A 22718-nucleotide genomic window follows, 5' to 3' on the forward strand; every position below is an offset into this window, starting at 1 on the left:
AATCAAGCAGTTAACTAATTTCATTTTGCTTAAAAATTCATTTGGCATGAATTTGGTGGGCTTCCCTCCCCCCCCCCATTTTATACGATAAAAATAAGAACAAAGTGAATAATAAGAATAATGTATTTTCATTTGGTTTCCTGTACTCAAATCAATCTTTGCCTGATATATAAGAACTAAATTTAATGTCTTCTAGAAATTAGATATTTATTTTCATTTTATTTCAAGGAAGTGAAAAGAAGAAAGGCAAAACCATGATCACACATTAATTTCAGCTTCTCAACTAAAGACAATATTAATCAATTCAACTGATGCTTTCATATTGTCACAAAGACCTCAACAATATTCCATTGGATTTATCCAGGCCATTTTAATTAGAAAGACCATTGCATTGCCTTTTATAAACCTATTTCTTATTTATAAATCATGTATATGTATGATTTATAAATCATATATATGTACATATGATTTATCTCTTCCTATAACCTTGATTCATTTCACAGATCACCACCAAACCTAGCCAGTTAGAAGAGTCAGCAAAAAACTAGCAGTTTCCCAAGTTGGTTTTATTTCTTCCCAGCTGAGGAAAATGTGTGCAATGGGATGAGTGTAAGGATGTAAGTCTCCTCTGAAACAGATTAGATTTAGAGATATCTGACTCCTAACATCGATTACTAAGACCACTTTGGTACTGATTCAAATTTCAAGGGTACTCTGAGAACTGAACAACTCTTAGCCTCCCTGTGATTTGAGGAAATTCCATTTAGGCAGAAACAATGTAAATTTGCCCTAGTATAAACCCACAACCAGCACCTAGTTCCTCACCTTCACACCTCTTCAGCCAACCTCTTAAGGCTACATTCTACATTCTTGTTCAACTTCAGAAATTTTTAGTTTCAACATCACATTCTGCAAACTATTAACAAATTATCTTTGGGGACTAAACTGTGACAGAGAGGGAGGGCTAGCAGCTTTATAAAAATCCAGACACATATCTTTATAAAACTAATCTGAATAGTTTTGTAATAATACTTCTGCAAAACATTTTATTAAAATATCTGTATCAGCCCTGGCCGGTTTGGCTCAGAGGTTACAGCATCGGCCCGTGGACTGAAGGGTCCCAGGTTTGATTCTGGCCAAGGGCACATACCTCTTTTGCAGGCTCAATCCCCAGCCCCCAATCGGTGCTTGAGCAGGAGGCAACCAATTGATGTGTCTCTCTCCCTCTCCCCGTCCCTCCCCTCTGGCTCTCCACCTTCCTCTCTCTGAAACGCAATGGAAAAAATATCCTTGGGTGAGGATTAAAAAAAAAAAGTCTGTATCAAAATCTCTGACTACTAATTCTATCCCTTTAGTTTAATTTTCTTACTCTGACACACATACATCTATCTCATTAGGTACCTGATCCCCTCCTATAAGCCTTTTTGTGATTGCATTTCCTTCCTTATACTCATGACTTTTAACAATTTTCACACAGTTGTTAAGTCTGTGACACTTAATGTTTTGGCTTCTGTGACTTCGTACAACTGTGGTCGATGCCTTCAACTATGCACACAACACTGTCCAGCATCCTTGTGTGCCCCTAACCAGACCTCTCACCCAATCGTTAAAACCGTTCATCCAAACCTTCACTACTTTCCCTAAGACTGTATTCCCATTCCAGTATTTTCAATAGGTGACATGAAGTTCTACTCCACTAAAAAAACATAGAGGCTACTAGGTTTGCATTTCTTGAGATCTCTGCAAATTTAACTGTATTCTTGTCTACCTTTTCCTCCTTCCATTTGGTCTCACAGTGCCCTTCATGTGTCAAATGAAGTATCCTCCTTCCACCTGGACCCTTGATACTACCCTCTTGCTTCTGTTTAAGGTCCTGAAGCAACAACTATTCCCTTCATTTCTTATCTTCACCAATTCCTCTCTCCTGGTACTTTCCTTTCAGCATTTAAATAGGTAAGACTCTTCCCTTCAACAAACAAAACCCCCCAAACCCTTGGTCCTCTCAGAGTTAAGTGCTCTGCTCTCTTTTCCCATTTTACACCTCTCAGAGACATAACTCTATTAAAGCATTTTTCAAGATGTTCTGTAATCGTGGGTTTTTCTGACTACCCCTTATTGGACTGTAGGAAATATATGCCTTGGTTAACTCTGGGTCCCTAGTACAATGCTTGGCACATGGTAGGCAGTCTTTAAATATTAGTAAATTGAATCAATGAATGGACAGATGTGTTGAAACATTCAAAATAATTCTGGATTAAAGAAAATGAATAAAAATTAACAGTGCTATACTTTTATATGCAAAAATGACACAACACAGTTGTTTTCCTGTTTTTCCGGCAGTACTAGATTTGCACTGCTACACTGATTCTCCTGTTTTCTCTACTTTAAAAGGTGAGTGCCATCAAGATGGATAGTCAGGATTAGAACTTTGATGCAAAGAAAGATTTCTTTTGGTGATATGAATTAAAATCTGCAACTTAATTACTTAATTTTAATGACCTAATAGATAACTAAACATGCATCTTACATAAATATGCTCTTTTAAACATGTTTTTCATTCATTATTAACTTCAAAACCAACTAATTTGCAATTTACCTTGCAGTTGCCAAGATATAGTCATAACGTGGTGACCAGGAGACTGCCAGTACTTCTTGTCTGTGACCTGCAAACACATCTCTATGAAAAGTCTTGCAAAACATTTGAAAATCAAAAGATACAGTGCAATTAATTTTGATTCTGAAGAAAGTGAAGACTAAATATTAAAGGTAAATTGATATAATCTTTTTTTCACTTTTATAAGAATGTTTGAATATTAATGTGAAGTGTATGAGCATTTCTCACATATGGTATTTTATTATAAAAGGCTTGGTTTTACTTTGGAAAGAACAGGCAGAGCAAGTGAATCTTCCTTTTTAAATACAGCTGTTGGCCTAATTACAGGGGTGGGGAACCTCTTTTCTGCCAAGGGACATTTGGATATTTATAACATCATACGAAATTATCAACTTAAAAATTACCTATGAAAAAAGCTCCTAGATTTATTGAATTTTGAGTTCTGCCTGCGGTTGTCTTGGCAGGGCCAGAACAAATGATTACACAGGTGAAATAAGACCCGCAGGCGGGGTGTTCCCCACCCTTGGGCCCTAACAACTCAATCCATCAATAAGCGAAATAGGTTAAGCTCTTACTTATCTCTACAGCAAAAGCCACTGCAACAAACCAAAGAAGATAAACATTCTAAACAATAAAAATATTTTCTAACTTTTCAGAAAGTTATAAAAGAGAAAAAATTATTTTTATTCATGATTATAATAAAACACTTGTATAAAATATTTTTCCTAGAAAGCACAGGTGATAAGTTCACAGGATATGTGTTTTCAGCAGTTTAATTCATTTTAACCTAACTGAACTATTCAAATCAGTTGTTTTGATCTACCTAGCTTATATTAAATAGAAATTCATGATGATATAAAACAAATGTTATCTATCTCACCGAGTTTTCCTTATATATTTATTATGTGTTTCTCAGAGATGAATAAAGGCGTATATTTCTGAATTATACCCCATTTTTTCATTGTTTAGAATGAGATGACCTAATACTGATTTTAAAAAGTAGCAGAACAGCCCAGCCAGGTATGGCCCAGCAGTTGAGCATCGGCCTAGGATCCAGAAGATTGAGGTTCAGTTCCTGGTCAGGGCACATGCTGGGGTTTACCGGCTCGATCCCCAGCAGGGGGCTGCAGGAGGCAGCTGATCAATGATGACTTTCATCATTGATGTTGCTATCTCTCTCTCCCTCTCCCTTCCTCTCTCTGAAATCAATAAAGATATATTAAAAAAAAAAAAAAGTAACAAAAATAATTTAATTTACCTTTACCACAGTATTATTTCAATATCTTTTTCTAAAATATTTTTACTGAGGAAAAAACAATGCACCTAAATTTTAAGAACCTTTATTCAGCCAGAACAGTATTAGACGATGTTCATGGGACAAATGTACTCATGTAAGCTTCATAAGTAGTTTATTTACACGTAGAAATAGCACAAGGAGCCCTAGCTGATTTACCTCAGTGGTTAGAGCATTGGCCCACAGACCAAAGGGTCCCAGGTTCAATTCCAGCCAAGGGTGTGTACCTCAATTGAAGGCTCAATCCCCAGCCCAGGTCAGGGTGCGTGCAGGAGGCAACCACTCGATGTGTCTCTCTTTCATAGATGTTTCTCTCTGTCTCTCTCTCTCTCTTTCCCCTCTACTCTCTTTGAAAAGCAATGGAAAAAATATCCTCAGGTGAGGATTAAAAAAAAAAAGAAAATAACACAAGGTTTTTAGTTAGACCTTTCATAACCTTTGAGCTCTCCCTATGGCCATTGTTCATATAAATATCTCCTCAATAGTTCAGTTTTATAAGAATAATGCACAGAAGGATCTTTATTTCCCTGTTGACTTTTAACAACTAGCACAAAATACATCAGTCATGTCACTTACAAAGAATACATTGTTAGTAATGTTTCTTTTTACTCAATGGTTTACTCAGAGTAGTTGTTGTTACAAATAAAAAATACCCTGTAGAATGTGGCAACAGGATCCAGACTTTAAGTCACAAAGTTGTACTTTGGGAGCTCTAGTGCCAACTGTAAAACAAAAACAGAGATGGTTTAAGATAATTTTATTATAAATCACCATCAAAAGGAAATAAGAAAATACCATTATGAATTATGACATTTCCACTACATCCATGAAGAAATATGAAAATATATGTTAAAAATATACATCAAATGGTTTTTAATGTTTATAACTAGAAAACTTATTTTAATGGTAGTTATATTTTAGTACTAAGACTTTATTATTGCATTATTTTTTAACATTTAATTTAGAAATAATTGTATTTGTTCACAGGAAGTTGCAAAGGTAGTACAGAAAGGCCCTTGTGTACCCTTCAATCAGGTTCCCCCAATAGTGATATATTAGGTAACTTCAGTACAATACCAAACTCAAGAAATGTGTATTGATACAATGTGGTATATAAGTCTATACTATTTTATCATCTCAAATTAGTTGTTTCGTTTTGTTGATAATGAAATATTTATAATCACTAGTAATAGAGTCCAGACACTCTGGACACAGACTGAGTGGATCTCAAAGACAATTTAATGCTCAGCTTTTCTCTTCAGATAAAGTAGCTGACTGATGCCCACAAGTGAGGAGGTCCTGCAGTGCCAGAGAATAACGAAGTCACAGGGACCTGACCCCTGATACCAGAAAAAACTTTTTCCCCCCATATACATGAACATTTTTGTTGCAGGTACTTTCATAAAAATGGATGTTTAATTTGAATCACACAATTTTAGAGAAAAGGAAATAATTTCCTTGTTTTATTGTGTCGAATTGAAAAAGTGGTCAAATTTTGTTCATGTAAAATCTTTGAAACTTTGGTGGTTTAAAAGTAATTCTTTGGGAACAGAAAGGTGCCTTCTTAGTTAAACTTTGAATCCTACCCACTAGCACAATGCCTGACTTGCACAGTATTTGTTAAACTGAATATAAATAGTAGCATATACTTGTCTTTCTGGTTTTTTCTTTAAAGAATTGTGATCTCCATCTGGGTTAAATGTCTAAATCAAAACTAACTAGAAATGAAAAGGGAGAAAGTTTTCAAAATGTTATAAACCAAAAGAAAACATGTACAAACCTGCTACCAAACAGTGCTTGGTGGCAACTGGAGACATATGATGACTATAAACTGTTTCTTCAAAATTAAATACATCTGCAGTCTGATAATCAAAAGACATTTTAAAAGTGTAAGTTCTAATTAGAGTCAGAAAAAATAATAAATTTCCTATTTACTTATTTTCACACTGTTAGCAATTTTTAAATTGACTTAGCAATTTATTTGACCTAAACATAGGAATGTTAATACCCTCAAAACCTGAAATTTTAAACATGAATATAAAATTATAAATAACACTTTTCTCCCTTTTGTGAGAAAAATGGTTTTTCTCTAATAAATCCCAGAAATTAAGACAACCTCCAACTCATCATCTTATTCTCCTCACCTAGAATGGGTTCCTCCTTTAAAACCATACTTTTCAGTTATATAAGACTAAAATCATCTGTCATTTTCAGCTTTCTTTCCCCCAACTACTTCCAAGAAATCCTAATAAAGCCCAGAATGCCTAACAGTTCTTCCTGACTTCACTTTGCCTTCTTGAGCTTGGATTCCAAGGTCCGATACTTCAACAGCCAGCATGTGTTCTTCACCTCTTTTGTCGTTATCCTTGCACTAGTCAATACCTCAAACCTGGGTAATCCCAAATGTCTGCCTTCTGTGCACCTATACTCACATTGATCTATACCAGAGGTCAGAAAACTTTTTCCATAAAGGGCCAGGCTATAAATATTTTAGGCTGTGCAGACCAACTACTCATTTCTGACATTAGTGCATCAAAGTGGACATAGACAACAATGGAGCACGTTTGTGTTGCAATAACACTTTGTTTACAAAAATAGGCCATGAGCCAGACTTGTGGGTTGCAGTTGGCTGACCTCTGCCTGGGAAAATGTGGGAAGAAAAATGCAGGGAAACCATTTAGCAGTTTTTAGTAGTAGTCTAGATATATGGTGATGGTGAGGGAAGAGAAATATGATAATCTGAAGACTGCTAAGAATTGAGGACTAAATGGATGTGAGGAGTGATCAGTTTGTAACATGCTAAGTTTGAGGAGATGACACTACATTCAAGTAAGAGAGGTTCTGTCGACGGGTAGAGAAATATGGAACTAGGGCTCAGGAAAAAGATTAACACTAAAAATATAAATTTGACCAAATATCATTAAAACTATTATCTACTCTTGACCTTAACTAAGCTATAATATTAATATCTTTCTTTTCCTCTAAGTTTCAGGTCAATAGGAGATAAATCCAATTTCCTTCCTTAGACCACGAGATTATAGAACCTCGGAGGGAAGGTGGGGAAAGATTAAGCAAAGAATTTACATGCATATATGCATAACCCATGGACACAGACAATAGTGTGGTGAAGACCTGGGGCAAAGGGTGGGTGCGGGGTGGAGGGGGTCAATAGGGAAAAAAGGGAACATCTGTAATACTTTCAACAATAAAGATAAATTAAAAAACTAAAAAAAAAATAAAGTTAAAAAATATATATATAGTAGCTTTAAATAATAAAGATAATAGCTAATGGTTTTTGAGCACTTACTATATGATAGGCACCGATCTAGTTTCTTTACATATGCTGACCTATTTAATCTTTTTTTTTTTTTTTTAAATATATCTTTATTGATTTCAGAGAGAGGAAAGGAGAGGGAGAGAGAGAGAGACAGAAACATCAATGATGAGAGAGTCATTGATCAAGCCCACAACCAGGCATGTGCCCTGACCGGGAATTGAACCCTGATCGCCTGGATCCCAGGTGAGCCACGCCCAGCCAGGCGACCTATTTAATCTTAATAACCATTCTATAAGGTACAATCATTACCCACATTTACAGATAAGGAAACTGAGAGAGGTTCAGACACTTGCCTCAAGTAATCTAACTCCCCTTAACTACTATAGTGCTTTCACATCTAGTACATGACATCTTAGCAAATAATGACACTAAAATGGTTTAGGAATAAATTCTTTGTCATCCTAGACCCATATGGAAAGGTTTTAATATACTTACTTGTAATGTATTTGTATCCCATACTTTCAGAGTTTTATCAAATGAACTTGATGTGAACATGCCAGTGTCATGAGGATACCACTGTACAGTCTCCACACTATATTTGTGAACATCAGGATGATATCTACAAAATAGTAACTGAAATGTAAAAACTGACTTACGTGAGTTTGAAACTGATACTATATTAACAAACAGTCTCAGGAAGGATGATATGAATGGCTAAATGTAGATCACACGCCTGTGTTCCAACTGTTCAGGGAAAGAGGATGTTCAGGCACCTCTAGTTTCAGGCTTCCCTAGTGTGATGTAGAGGCCTGCTTCCTACTAGGACTCTTAAAATGAGGTTTATTTCAGTACTGTCGCCTGGAGGGATCAGCCAGTTCATGTCTGGACCTGGTCATGGAGGCGGCAGTGATTTTTCCTTACTGGAAGAGGTATCTATTCTGGTTTTGGATTTGCCCTTCCCAGTATCATTTTATCAGCACTATCATTCTTAGAAGTGTCAAATGCCTCACACACTTCCAGGGTACCAAGCACAATACTACTTCTGATCAAGGAACTTACTCTATGGCAAAAAAAAAAAAAAAAAAAGCAACTGCAATGACCGTGGGATTCACCATTCTTATGTAACCCATCACCCATAGAAGCATGGTCTGTTGATGACTCAGTTATGACATCAGCTACAAGACACCACTTTGTGAGAGTGATGTGCAGTCCTAAAGGATGCAGTATGTGCTCTGAACCAGTGCTCAACAGAGTGTGTCACTTTACTGAATCTTAATTCAAACAAACTGGCTGTTCAGAAACACAAGATAATGGAGGGGCATTTAAACACCTAATGAATATTTAATATAAAAAATTATTGTGTATGTGAGATACTGTGGTTATGTTTTATAAAGTCCTTATCTTCTAGAGCCATAAATAACTATGAATAAAATGATATGATTCTGGATTTGCTTCAAAACAACCCTCTGAGTGGGTATATGGGTAGAGATGAAACAAGATTAGTTATGATTGATAGTTGTTAAGCTGAGTGATGTGTACATAGCTCATTATACTTCTCTCTACTTTTGTATATGTTAGAAATTTTATATAAGATAAAAGTTAACAGAAGAGTACTACAAATATGTGAAGATAGGACCCTCATGAGTTCCAATTCCTTAAGGTCAAAGTCTGGATCACAATACAGGGTTAAGGACTTTGAACACTGGGCTGCTACCTGAAGAATGAGCACATGAAGAAGGGAGGTCTTAAGCGCAAGTTCTGGCCTTGAGACAGCTGCGAAAATAAAAGGACTGTAGTGCCTACCCACATTTTCTCCGTTTCTATGTCATATATAGATATACATATATATGCTTTAATTTAATTTCTTTTCTTTCCTTTCTCTTACCTCCATTAGTTTAAATAGGTTAATTATCCAACTGAGTCCAGAGGTTGCATATTATTGATATAAGATCATGTAAAACTAGTGGGAAAATAGATATTATCTTGAACTGGAGCTGGATATGGTAACTAAATACACTTAGGGTCATCACCCTCTGGGGAAGAGGATGATACATTTTGATCATAATGCAGTGAATACCTGCATTAGGTCAGGCTGAAATTTTTTCCCCTCCCCAGAAAAAAGGGTAAGTGTGAGAAGAAAGGTGTGTCTGGATGCTAAACAGCCAAATGGGTGGATTGTAGTGGACATTTGCCCCTTTCTTGGCTGCTGAGTATGCAAACTCCTCCTGTTTGAGGGAAATCCCCCTTGTTTTATTGAAAGGCAGGACCCTGCCTCTTATTACAGAAAGCAAGAGGCTCTAGACATTTTTTCTCTTCTCTTTGGCAGTAAGGGCATGGACATGTGTCCTGGGCTTCATCAATCCTGCCTGGGACTCTAAAACTCTAGTCAGTAATGCAAACCCCAGGGATAGCTAGCAATTACTCATAGCTGTGGAGCTTAGAGTCTGTGTTGGTCACATGTAGCTCACTTATATTTTTAAACTGAAAATATATATTTTATATTTAAAATAGGACATAATATGGTATTATTCCCTTACTATGTATGATCTGTTATTCTCATGGACATTTAATAAGAATTTTGTTAGAGGAAAGGAGTCCTTCTGGTGTTCAAGAACAAATATATTAAGTAAAGCCAAAATAAATATTAGGAAACAGTCTAAGCCACATTAACTCAATAACAATTTTTACTGAAGCTATTTTTTAAAGTTAGTCTATAAAGTCTTTGGATGTAAATACGCTACTTAAACTCATTCTGTAAAGATGCTCACTATATGCCCATTTACAGTCAAAGTCATACTTTTAAAGACAGTGAATCATAGTAAAGCAAAAGACTGAAGCGCTAAGCATTTACTTGCCTTTACACACTAGAAAAGCAGATCATAATCCTTCATGGAATAACATTATACAGCATGTGGTATATATGAAAATATTATTTTGCTATATAGCAAATTAAACAATGTTAAATGTTATCTAAGATAAAATAAGAGAAAAATGAATTTAATGAACATGACTGTTCTACACTTAAGAATTTAAATTTTTTTTTTTTGGTAGTAGTGAAGAGTATAAAATGGTATAAGCCTCTTAGAAACCACATTTCAGAGTATTGGAGATGGCACCTCGCTTTGTACTGTTTCCCTATAATTATATTACTTTCCATTCACACAGTGGCTTTACAGTTTCCAATATGCTTTTTTGAAAGGTAATATTTCATTTAATTCTCACAGAAACCTTGTAAGAATAATCTGAGGCTCAGAGAAATATTTCGTGAATCTATACTTCCAAAGTGAAGCACCAGAGCCAAGAAGCAATCACAAATCTCCTCACAAACATTCCATGGACTCACACACCTATTCTAACACCTTGGGAACAGCTTTAATAGAGTAGTTGTTGATATTAATGCTCATGACTTTTTCCTCTTAAAACATTTTCTCAACACCTATTTATTCTGTGAATTCAAAGGCCTGCTCAACATCAGATCAGGCAGAGGTGACAAATAGTAAATGACCATTATGAACAAATTACAACAAAGTCACAAAACATTTTATTAAAGAATTAGAAATAATTCTCACAAGACTGGAAAGACAGTAGAGTTAGAAAATTCAAGACAAAGAGAGGTATGTTTTTAAGTTAGGAAGCTTTAAATAAGTAGAGAGGTAAGAGGGCTGTGTGTGGATGTGTCTGTTCAGTGAGGGATTGTCAGTATATTCATTGCTTCTAGCCATTAATCTTCTTATTCTATTAATATCAACTGAAAAATCTAATTTGTGTTTGTAATTAACTGAGAGACTCATATATGAATCTTACTCTAAGTGGTACTAAAAACTAATAGGTCACTGAGGTGTGCTATGTAAGTATAGAACAAAGAGCACATAATCAAAAGTTTTTAAATAAAATCCTTTTGAAAACCAATGCCGAAATTGTTTTGGGAAAGTCATATTAAAAACAGCTACCCCTGAATTTGTTATTATTTTTTAAGAAAATGTCAAGGGATATCCACGTAAATATGTCATGTGAACAAGTTGCTTGAGACATTCATTCATATGACTGCTATTTTCATAGTTTGCATTTGATGCAAAAAACACTCAACTCTTTATAAAATAATGAATTACATTTTTAATACACACCTGTCAACAGAACACACTGCTTTACATGTGTAACAAGGTTGTCTGCTGGAGTTCTCAAGATCATAAAGTACAATCACACCATCTGAACCACCTGATAACATGCTAATAATAAAAAAGTTAACATTAATTTATCATTTTATGTAGTTCATTTATTTGATTACATATTTCTGAAAATTATTGACCTTTAAACACCTACATGTATTACGCCCACATATACCAAGTAAAAATTAATATAGACTTCAATAAACTAAATTTTCTTAATCTAATATTTGTAGAATGAATATGAATAGATTCAATATGTGATCATTTAAAATTTATCTTCATAATACCACAAAGGACAGTAGAAACACTATGGCAAAAGATATTTCTTACTAGGAAGTAAAAGTAGTTCTTCAAAGTTCTTTGCTCAAAGAGTTCTAAAGTACAACTGATGATAGGCAATAAGACAGCAAGTGATGCCATACTGAAGGTTTGTTTTTTTACACTTGTTAACTTTAAAATATTACAAAATAAGTTTAAATGTCCTAATTATAACTGTGCTAAATAGAAATGAAATCAGGTAGACCAAGTATTATTACTGATGTTAGCTAGCTATCTAATCCTAGACAAGTTTCTTCACCTGTTTCAGTCTTTAAACATTTTAGAAAAGAGTGACAGTTTCATCTAAACCATAAAGCTGATGTAAATATAAAAGTAATATGCAAAGTGCCTTTTATATTGTCTGGGGAAAAAATAGGGATCAATAAATGTTAGATTTCTTCCATTATGAACATTTTTACTCAATTCATTCAACTTTAGAGACCTGCAACATGCTAGGCACTGTCTCTAATACAACTGTGAACAAGATAGGCATGGTTCCTGTCTTCCCAGAGTTTAAAATCTAGTAGGGAAGAGAGATAGATCTATGAATTTACATATCTATATAGAGTACTGCTATTTGCTATTATTGCTCACTATCAGTCCTCATGTTGCTGTCTATTCATTCTGGTTCTCTGATTTTATTCTCTGGTAGATTACTAAGAAAGGGCTCCTCAGAACAGTAATCCCTGAATTCCTGTATGTTATTGACAATTTGTCCTTTTGTACTTGAAAATTTGACTGGATATAAAACCTTTGACTCACATTTTATTTCTTTGACCATCTTAGATAAGAAACTTCATTTCTTGGCATAAAGCCCCCAAAACGTAAAAGTCTCCTTACAATATGATTTTCTTTCCCTTACATGTAATTTCAGATCTTATTTATTCTAGGAAAGTTTCCTTGGATCATAGTGTTAATATTCACTCTGTTCTTTTCCTTTGGCTCCTTCTCTGGGGTTCTTTTGTATACGGTGGAGCTCCTTTGCCTGGCATCTATATATGTCTCTATCTCTTAAATCCTTTTCTTTTCCATTTTTTAAAAAATTATCTTTATTATTGAAAGTATTACAGATGTGCCCCCCTTTTTCCCCATTGACCCCCTCCACACACACCCCCCCTGGCCTCCATTTCTTTTTTATTTTACATTTTTCCTTCTTTCCAACTTCACTTAAGGCATTATATTTTGTATTTATGTGCTTGTGTTCCCTTGCTTTAGTCTTCATTTCTGAAACATTTTTCTTTCATTTCTTATTTTTTAAGTCTGATCATCTCATTTCTGAGTTTTTCTAATTACAACTTATGTTTTTCTTTCATATACTGTATCTTTTTAAAATGACTTTTAGCTAGTTTTGAAATATTAGGTTAGAGTTCTCACCTACTTTGTTGGCATATCTTTCTGGCACAACTGCATGGTCTGTAGGTGCATTATTTATTCTCTTTGTTCTTACAGTAATATTGTATGTTATTTGACTTTAATTCTATTATTTTGCTAATTTTTACATAAAACTAATTTTCTTAAGCTTTTAGAAGGAAGACTTGGTTTAGAATATTTACATTTTATATCTCTAGAACGTTTTCCTCTTTTTTGTAAGATGTTCAAAATATGGCAGCTTCCTTTCAGAGATTTCCTGGTTCTGTTCATCTCCCCAACATTCATCTGGGCCATCTTTTTCCTTTATTCTAGTGTCCTTGTATTACTTAATTTGGATACTATTCCAAGAAGTTTCCCTCAGGGTCTGTCCTACAGGGGATCTTTAGTTGATTAACTGGAGAGATTATAAGTCCCAGACACTCTAGCCCCACAGGTTTTACTGTGAACCCCTTGAACAATCAGAATATGCCATCCTCTCCCAGTTTCAGCTGCTGTAGTCAAATTGGCTTGCTGAGCTTTCAACTAACTGTTGGTTATTTTAGAGTTATCAGGTCTATCTGATGCCCTATTGCTTTGAATTGCCTTCCCTGGTATAGATGCTAATACCACACAGATCTTGCAGTTAGTGACATGTGTCAGTTTATTCCTACTCACCCACACTTTGTGGTTTGTGAGGATGCTTCATCACTTAAACTTACTATAAGTGTTATACATTGGTTTAGATCTTGCCATCTTTAGTTTCTTTGCTATTTAATGTACTTATCCATGACAAGATAAGGAGCTTGTGGCCAGAAATGCACACACTTCTTTCTTCACTGAGAAAGTCTTGCTACAAAAAAAGAATCTCAGCTCATCTAATCTGTGTGCTTAGTGGCATAGTAGATTTACAGTCTGGTATAAGCTCCTTGTCTTGTGTTGAACCAGTTACAGGGTACATGAAATAGCAACATGTCTAAGTAGCACTGATTTACATACTTGCTTTAAGAAAAAATTAATACCAATTTGTAGAACAATTAGGTTAATTTAAAAGTAGTTCTTCAAAGTTCTTTGCTCAGAGAGTTCTAAAGTCCAACTGATAGACAATAAGAAAGACAGCAAATGATACCATACTGAAGGTTTGTTTTTTATACTCATTAACTTCATTACACTTGTAGTTGTTACTCTAATTAGGTATATAGAGAAATATTTGTAAATTTTAACAAATACAACTTTTATTTTGGTGCATAAAATGTTGTACCTTGTTTGGACAGATGTGTACCAAAATCAATTTCAAAAACATTTATGCTTTATATTTGAACTTTGTGAAATGTATTTTTTTACCATAGCACTACACGTATTATCAAAACAAAAACAAACAAATGTTTTCAAAGTTGAACTCTTAAACTTAATTTAAATGGTATTTACAATAATGCCAAATGTTCTATCTTTGCTAGAATGACTTCCAAAAGCTTTTCACTGATTCCATTACTTGGATGAAAAAACTGAATCATTATCAGAATTAATTGACTGTATGATGGCACTGACATAAGCTGTGAGACTGTTATTCTGTAATAGAGAAAACACGGCATGTTTTTATATGAATAAGATAGCCTGGTACTAAAGATAAATAAAATTAATTAGAAGAATTGAGAAGGTATAAAAGAAAAGTCAAGGTTTACAGAATGGTATGCAAATGTACACTACGCAGTTGCACCTATTAAAATGTTATTTTCATAACATTAGGAGTTATTTTAAAATAACTTCTAACTTTGGAAATAAAGGCTTCTTTACCAGATTTGTGTATACTGATTTCCATTCCAGTTTCCAGTGAATTCACTACAGCTCTCATGGTGGGTGGTAAATACTAATGAGTATTTAGAGCAAGTTTCATGTGCATTGATTTTAAGAAAAAGAACATTAGTATTAAATTTTCCATTAATATACAATTTACTATTTATTTCTCTCTTTGCTGCCAAAAGGGTTTGATGCAAAATACAAGTCTTAGCAAACAATGAAATAAATAGTTGTAGACTTTTACCATGCAATAAAGGGGGAAACCATTGTAGCGAGAATCCTGACTTTCTCTATATGCTCTGCAAAAAGACTCCTCAGCTTATATTTCTCACACATATTTAATGCACATATAATCTATAATTTCCCACATTTCTCAATGACTCTGCCAACTGGCAGCCTACTGGCTTCATGTATTTCACAGATTGAACTGATCATTATCCCAAATGGACGGCTGAAGAATCTGTACTAAATATTCTTTCTACCTCAATCCAGGACCAAAAGAAATTAGCTGTTCATATCTGCAAATGCCCCACAGCTGTCCTTGAATGGGAGGTGTTAGGTTAAGCCTGAAAAAGGTCAGGAAAAGGAAAAGAGTTATCGCTGGTCGTCTTTTAGATTTAACCATGTGTTAAAGTGAGGACTTGTTCAGTCTTCATGTTTCTCATATACTACCAGGTGAGACCATGACAGAAGCTAGAAATAAAAAGTAGAATTCTATCAAACCTTTCTTGGCTTATTTTAATGTTAGTAATAATAGTCATAATACTTCATTATAATAGAAAAATTGTGGGGCAAATGGTAAACATGACACGATAAACTTTTTTTTTAGTTACTTCTACATTTGTTTTAATTAATAGTCTACATGAAGGGTTTTGAACTTTCCTGTAAAGTCATGTGGGGGTAAAGATAAGTTTTAAGTGGGGTGATGACATGTTCCAATTTGCATTTTTCCAAGCACTTTAGCTGTTGTGTGAGAAATGGACTGAATGGTGTAAAAGTATAGGTGATAATAATGCTTTTGATTAACAGGAGTAGTAGCAACCACTAATGATATGCCAGGCCCTATGCTACTCATATTATACATATAATCTCAATGAATCTTCACAATGAACTTGTTGGTATTATTGTTCCCATTGTATAGCTAAGGCAACTAAGAATTAGAAAAGATAGATAAATTGTTCATGGTGACATAGCTGGTAAGTGGTAAAACCAGGAGGAACTCAAATACAAGTCTGGTTTGCTTCAAACTTAATGCTTTAAAATATACTTTTGCTTTTTAATATTTTTTCCCCATTAGTCTCTTTGAGAGTAGCAACTAGTTACACACCCCAGCACTTAAAAGCTTTCTGAGTTAACAATGAATATATTTATAGTAAAGTAGCTTGGAATCTATCTGGCAACATTTTGAAGGCATGAAATTCTGTATTTATTTGAGATTAGTAATACCAGATTAAAAATGCTACAATTTAAAATTTTTACTATTTATGAACCTTTATATAATTAATCTGAAAGCAAGATTTTACTGCTTCTCACTTACAAAGAAAAACGTATAAACTTACTATCTCCCTTCAACAGGTTCAATGTCCAGGCTGTTAACTCCATTGACGTGGATCCTTTCAATGTCTCTGTCTTTGTTTAACTCCAGTCCCAGAACCCTTTAAAAATATAAAAATTAAACAAGGGGAAAAAAAGATAAAACTAAACAATAAGAAAAGAATTCAAACATAAAAAATGTCCTTATCTTATTAAGATTACATGTAGTATAAAAATCACAAGTAGGATCTGGCTGGGTGGCTCAGATGGTTGGAGCATCATCCTTTACACCAAAAAGGTTGCGGGTTCATTCCGGTCAGGGCACATACCTAAGTTGTGGGTTTGATCCCGGCACATACGAGATCCGTGTTCCTCTCTTTCTCGATCTCCCTCCCCCTCTTATCTCTCTAAAGTCAATAAGAACATGTCCTTGAAGGAGGATTAAAAGAAAAATCACAAGCAATGCTTAAGTCTTTCTACCAGACAGAAAAAATTTTTATGGATTTTAAAGACCTTACGCAAATTTTTAAAGTATCAACAGTACTAACAATTACATGTAAAGAATTTCTCCTGAAGTACTACCTTAGACTTAATTTAAAGAGTGCATTTTATTAAGTTTTCATTAAGATATTGAGTCACAAATTTTCATGAAAATTGAAATTGATAAATTAACTGAGGACACCTAGTGGACAAAAGTTTAAATTACAGTATTTTAAATAAATTTCCAGGAGTATTTCTCATGCCTTAGGTGTAAACACAAAATGAGCATGTTTAACTTAACAATTAGGTACACTTAAATAAAGCCAATTAAATATTTATAAATAAAATGATTAACAAGTACTCTCATAAATTAAGATGAATGAAATTTCTGGTATTCCATAACTGTAAACCATCATTATTCTGGTCAGTATATTAAGATTAAATGAGTTAATACATAAAAAAGTGCTCATTCATTACAGTGACTACACATAGTAAGTGCCTAGTGAATGTTAACTATTAAAATCTGTCTCAATTTGTTGGATGTTAAAAATAATTTGCATTAATTTAACCAGAATGATTTTTAAATTCATTATTGATCACTATGATGCTAATTTATATGAAATGTACAGCCCATAAAATTAATCAATGCAGGGCTACAAAAGGATCAAACTGATATTTTTACACACTGACAGTAGCAGTACTGACAAAATCATTTTGGAAATCATTTTAGCAGTAGCAAGCTGATTTAAAGATATACATGGCCCTTTGTCTTCTGGAGGACAGTTTAGCCTTAGGTCCACTTACTACTTTCTCTGATCTTCCTCAGTAACAGTTAATATTAAAAGCCTACTATTTGCTGACATTGTAATTAGTGGTAATAATAAGTTGTAATAAGTGATAATCCTAAGTGGCAGATTTCCTAGACGGTTGTTTATATTATTAAAAGCTTTTCCTGAATATTAAAGTAAGACATATTAAAGTAATTTGGCTAACTTCACTCATCTAATAATTGTCTGAAATGCACCTGAACTCTGACATATTTCCCTCCATACCACCATGCTGTCCTGACATTTCTAAGCTTCAATATTCCACCAGAAAATAGTTTTTCCCATTGAAATTCCATTTCTTCTTAAAATATTTTTCCATTTGATGATTATTCAAATTATAACAGTAATATGTGTTTCTTTTAACAAGTAAAATAATATCAAACAAACATGTGCTAAGGTAATCATCCCTTCCTTGAGTTCTATCAAAGAGAAACGTGGATTTCATTATCATTAATGTTTTTATTTGACCAATCTCCCAGTATATAACTAATCTTCCATCATCACTACTATCCCCTTCCCCCACAAGGATGCTATTTACCAAGCTTGGGCTTTGATTCCTGCCTCCCCCAAACACCCTCATCACCTTGGGCTTGTCAGTCTCCACACTTAGGCTACCTCCTCAACCTGCTCAGGCTCTGAAATGTCACTCTGGGTCAACCTAGGCTACCTCCTCAACCTGCTCAGGCTCTGAAATGTCACTCTGGGTCAACCTAACCCCTATTTGGAAGCTTACCTCTGCCCAACCTTTAACACTGAATTGTTTGGGAACTAGGAGGGGTTAAGATGAAGGGAAAGTGGGAGGGTAATGAGACAGGGAAACGGGTGAGGTGTGCGTGGAAGGAGACGAGGTGTGCAAAAATAGAGTTAACATAGCAGGCCTGAAACTGCTATCCTTAGAAAGGCCTGCTTGCAAGATTGGCCCTTGCCTGGTTTCTGGGATTTCTGGAGAGTTCCCATCACTCCTGGATAAGAATGGTTCACTGTGCCTGAACTATTTGGAGCAAACAGTACGCTTTATGTTGAATACCTGCTTTCCTCCTGGGAGGCTGTAATTTTTATACATCCTAGGTACATGCATATACATACAGGGAATTTTGGTACATGCTCCAAAAGAAAAATCCGAGTTTGTTGAGAGGAACGTGATAATGAGGCGGGAAAGTGTGAGGCAAGGGTAGCACAGCTATTGGTTCAAATTTTAACTGGACTGTTACAGAAAGGAGTAAAGTCTCTATACCTTCGTGTGGACTCCGCTCTTCGTAGGCGAAGAGGGTCGTCCAGTCCAGCTTGTCGGGCCGACAACCACCCTAGCATCCCGCTCCTCTACTCCGTAGGAACACTGGACGCAGCCATGACAGAGCTCGGGGGCGGGGCTCTAACAGCGGAGTCTCCCATTGGGAGAGCCATGAAGCCGTCTGACCAATGGTGAGCGCCGTTACTGGAAGGGCGTGATCACGGAGGTAGCGGCGTTCCCCCGGCTGGTGGGCGCGCTCGGCCGCTGGGGCGTTTTTGTTACTGTCTTGGCGGGTCTTGCTGGCATCCGGGCAGCCGGCATGGGTTGGTCTCAGGATCTGTTCCGCACCCTGTGGAGAGCGCTGTCTAAGGAAGTGAAGGAGCTAGTGGGCACAGACCAGTTCGGGAACAAATACTACTATATCCCGGCGTACAAGAACTGGAGAGGTGAGATGACAGCGAGCGCAGCGGTGGCGCGGTTAGAAAATCGGGGAAAGTAAGATCGTAAACTAATGCAACGGGCGACACATGCGATGTCACCTGAGGGGGCAATCCGACTTCGTTCTCCCCGCCACCCCTTTACGTTGGTGGCTTTCGCCGAGCGGCTTTGTGCCGAGGCCCGGCCGGCTGTGTGCCCGCTGTCCCTGCGCCCGGCGCCTGGGTCCGGTGCGCCCGACCGCGGCCCGCGCGAGCTCGGCGCACACCGGTCTCCTCGCCGCGCGCGAGCCACGCGGGCGCCGGACGCCCCAGCGTTGGTCCTTGCCGTTGGGGACGCAGACGGGGACAAACCCTTGGAGGTCTTTTACCAAAGGTCCTCCGAGGGGCAGGAAAGTGGCCTTTCCTCCCGTGGCCTGCTCGCGACCCGGGCAGAGTGGTGTAACTGAAGAGGAGTGTCGTGAGCGCCTCTGCTTTCGCTTTGTTGGCGTTGATCTTTGTCAGTAGCTCCGGACTGGCCCCGAGCATCACTTTCCTTACAACCAAAACCTATCGGAAGTAGGCGGGTGCACACTAACCACGTGGGAAAGAGATCCCCACAAGGCTCCATGGTACTTTTCCCGCGGCTTTTCACTCCAAGACCCTGTTGAGCTCATCTTACAGTACGTGGCTCTAAGTCGTGATATTTCTGTGTAGAATTCGTGCGAAGTACGTAGTGAAGTTTGAGGAATTAGAGGGCGTTCCTGTCCGTTGAAATCACACCACTTAGCCGGAGTCATAACCTCTGTTGTGCTGGTCCCACACCGCGATGCTAAAGATCTCAGGCTTTGGAAAGGCTTGGTTTAGAATTTCAACTTTGACACCTGATAGTTGAGGGGTCATGGAGTAGTTGTCCTCCCCAAGTCTCAGCCTCCTCACTCGACAGTTAGAGATGATGATAATAATCATTATATTGAGAAGCAGTAAGACCAGAATTGTGTTCCATTCAGTTTCTGTAACTCTTGACAAAGGGCATTACTTTTTCCTTCCTCATAGAGCACACGTAAAGTATATTCTGTGATTTATCACTCAAAATTGTTTGCCTAGCCTTTTTCTGTAACTTATTTTAATATATTTTTTTATTTTTTAAATATATCTTTATTGATTTCAGAGAGAGGAAGGGAGAGGGAGAGAGAGAGATAGAAACATCAATGATGAGTCATTGATCGGCTGCAGCCTGCAACCCCGGCATGTGCCCTCACCGGGAATCGGACCCTGATCGCCTGGATCCTAGGTCAACGCTCAACCGCTGAGCCATGCCCGGCTGGGCTTATTTTAATATTTTAGACGTTTCCCCAATGAGCTCCTAAACTCTGTCAGGGCAAGAATACTTGTTTTTTTTTTGTTTGGTTTTTTTTTAAGTCCACAAAAAACTTAGTATGGTGATGAAGTATTTCTTGGCAGATTTCAAGCAGAGAGAAAGATATTTCTTTTCTATAAGTTATCAGTAACATTTAAAAGTATGCAGAATATCAGATTGACTTTTAGTTGAAGTATAATTTACATTCATAACATTCATACTTTTTGGTGTACCGTTTTATGGCTTTTGAAAAATGCTTAGTCATGTTACTGTCACCACAATGAAGATATAGAACAGTTCTTGACATCGCTCCCCCCAATTCCCTCCTACCCCTTAGTGCTTAATTCCCTCACCCCATACCCCGTTGGCAATCATTGATCTGTTTTATGTCCCTTTAGTTTTGTCTTTTCTAGAATATCATATAAATGGAATTATACGGGTGTAGTCTTTGGAGTCTAGCTCATTTCACATGGCACACTGTAGTACAGTTTCATCCATGTGTCTGCAGTTGTTCCTTTTTATTGCTAAGCAGTGTTCTATTACTTTTCATAATACTGAGCTAAAGTTGATGTTCCAAAATGGAATCGGTTGGCGGAAAGGCAGGGATAGCAGGTAACGGTGATGCCCGCTTTTAGTTACTTATTATTTATTAATTTTTATCCTTACCCTAGGAGATGTTTCCATTGATTTCAGAGAGAGAGACATTGATTTGAGGAAAAAACATTGATTGGCCATCTCCCATGCTCCAACCCGGGATTGAACCTGAAACCTAGATATGTGCCCCAACGAGGAGTGAGCCCCCAACCTTTTGATGTAGGGGAGGACGCTCCAACCGAGCCACTAGGCCAGGGTGATGCCTGCTTTTAGAATGTTCGGTGAATATTTCATCAAACATGGTAGATTTACTTTTGGAATACATTTTTTAAAACTGTATAACCTTCAGGGCTTTTTGCATAGTGAATTGTTTACACTAGACTAGCAGTGATTTTCAAATTGTTCTTTTTTGAAATAATTATGAAATGAATCTCTTTTCAACTTCAACATTTTCTTAGAAAATCTTACATTCTAGCCCGGCCGGGCGTGGCTCAGCGGTTGAGCATCGACCTAGGATCCAGGTGATCGAGGTTCGATTCCCGGTCAGGGCACATGCCCAGATTGTGGGCTAGGCAGCCGATCAGTGATTCTCTCATCATTGACGTTTCTATCTCTCTCTCTCTCTCCTTTCCTTTCTCTGAAATCAATAAAGATATATTTTTAAAAAAGAAAGAAAATCTTACATTCTAAAAGATTTTTTTCATTTTGCTCTCTCAGTTTTTTAATGAAGCATTGTCGTACACTTATAAAAAATTGTGAGCAAACAAAAATTTGTGCTAAGGTTTTCAAGAAAGCACTTACTGCCAAATTACATTTTCTATATTTTTATGAATATATTTAGACTCACAATATTTCAATTATCATTGTGCTGAACACATTACTTATAATATTTCCTGAATTTTACATTTCATGCTTTTGATTTTTTTTTTTTAAAAAAAGATGGCCTTCTAATATGGAATTCTCAAATACTTTTGGGTAGCCAAATCAGAAGAGATATAAACCAAACTTTAAAGGCGTAATTTAAAATTGAGGTTTCTTAATCTAAAATTGAATTTTGTTTAAAATTGAAGGTTATTTTTTGTCATTTCTATGTGCCTCCTTTAAAAAACCCCTCAAATATTAGTTGGATTTTAGCTTTCATTCTAACTTGAGATTTATTTGTGTTTTATCTGTTTATTTATTTCTAATTATTGAATTATGGAATACTTCAAACATATAAAGTAGAGAGAATTATAAAGCAAACCTCCATATATCCATTACTTTCAACAGATACCAACTCATGGCTAAATTTTATTTACTGCCCACTCATCTCCACTTATTTTGTAGCAAATACTAAATATGTCATTTTACCTATAAACATTTCAGTATATATCACTTAAACACAAAGACTCCTGTTTTTAAATATACAACGCCATCATCACATACAGAAATCAACAATGCCTTAATATCACCAAATATCCTGCCCTT

At 36.1% G+C, this 22718-nt stretch overlaps 2 protein-coding genes across 3 annotated transcripts in view; one reads left to right on the plus strand and one right to left on the minus strand.

The window, feature by feature from the left end:
• The window catches only part of ERCC8 (ERCC excision repair 8, CSA ubiquitin ligase complex subunit), a 41136-nt gene extending 22111 nt beyond the window's left edge, over positions 1 to 19025 (minus strand). Inside the window, exons 1-7 of one of the 2 annotated variants that reach the window (XM_016198739.2) lie at positions 18888 to 19025; positions 16373 to 16468; positions 11310 to 11411; positions 7681 to 7804; positions 5689 to 5770; positions 4562 to 4630; positions 2597 to 2663 (exon numbers count right to left, since the gene is read on the minus strand). In XM_016198739.2, the coding sequence (XP_016054225.1) occupies positions 2597 to 2663; positions 4562 to 4630; positions 5689 to 5770; positions 7681 to 7804; positions 11310 to 11411; positions 16373 to 16468; positions 18888 to 18964 (617 nt within the window). In that variant the 5' untranslated portion in view covers positions 18965 to 19025. Of the gene's footprint in view, positions 1 to 2596; positions 2664 to 4561; positions 4631 to 5688; positions 5771 to 7680; positions 7805 to 11309; positions 11412 to 16372; positions 16469 to 18887 lie in introns of those variants that run through there. The other variant, XM_016198740.2, reaches the window with a different exon arrangement.
• Positions 19026 to 19140: 115 nt separating this feature from the next.
• NDUFAF2 (NADH:ubiquinone oxidoreductase complex assembly factor 2) overlaps positions 19141 to 22718 on the plus strand; it is a 106364-nt gene continuing 102786 nt past the window's right edge. Inside the window, exon 1 of the mRNA XM_016198741.2 lies at positions 19141 to 19330. Coding sequence (XP_016054227.2) covers positions 19204 to 19330 — 127 coding nt within the window. The 5' untranslated portion in view covers positions 19141 to 19203. The remainder of the gene's footprint in view (positions 19331 to 22718) is intronic.

Source organism: Miniopterus natalensis, chromosome 3, assembly GCF_054644295.1.
Source record: "Miniopterus natalensis isolate mMinNat1 chromosome 3, mMinNat1.hap1, whole genome shotgun sequence".
In the NCBI taxonomy this organism is placed as follows: Eukaryota; Metazoa; Chordata; class Mammalia; order Chiroptera; family Miniopteridae; genus Miniopterus; species Miniopterus natalensis.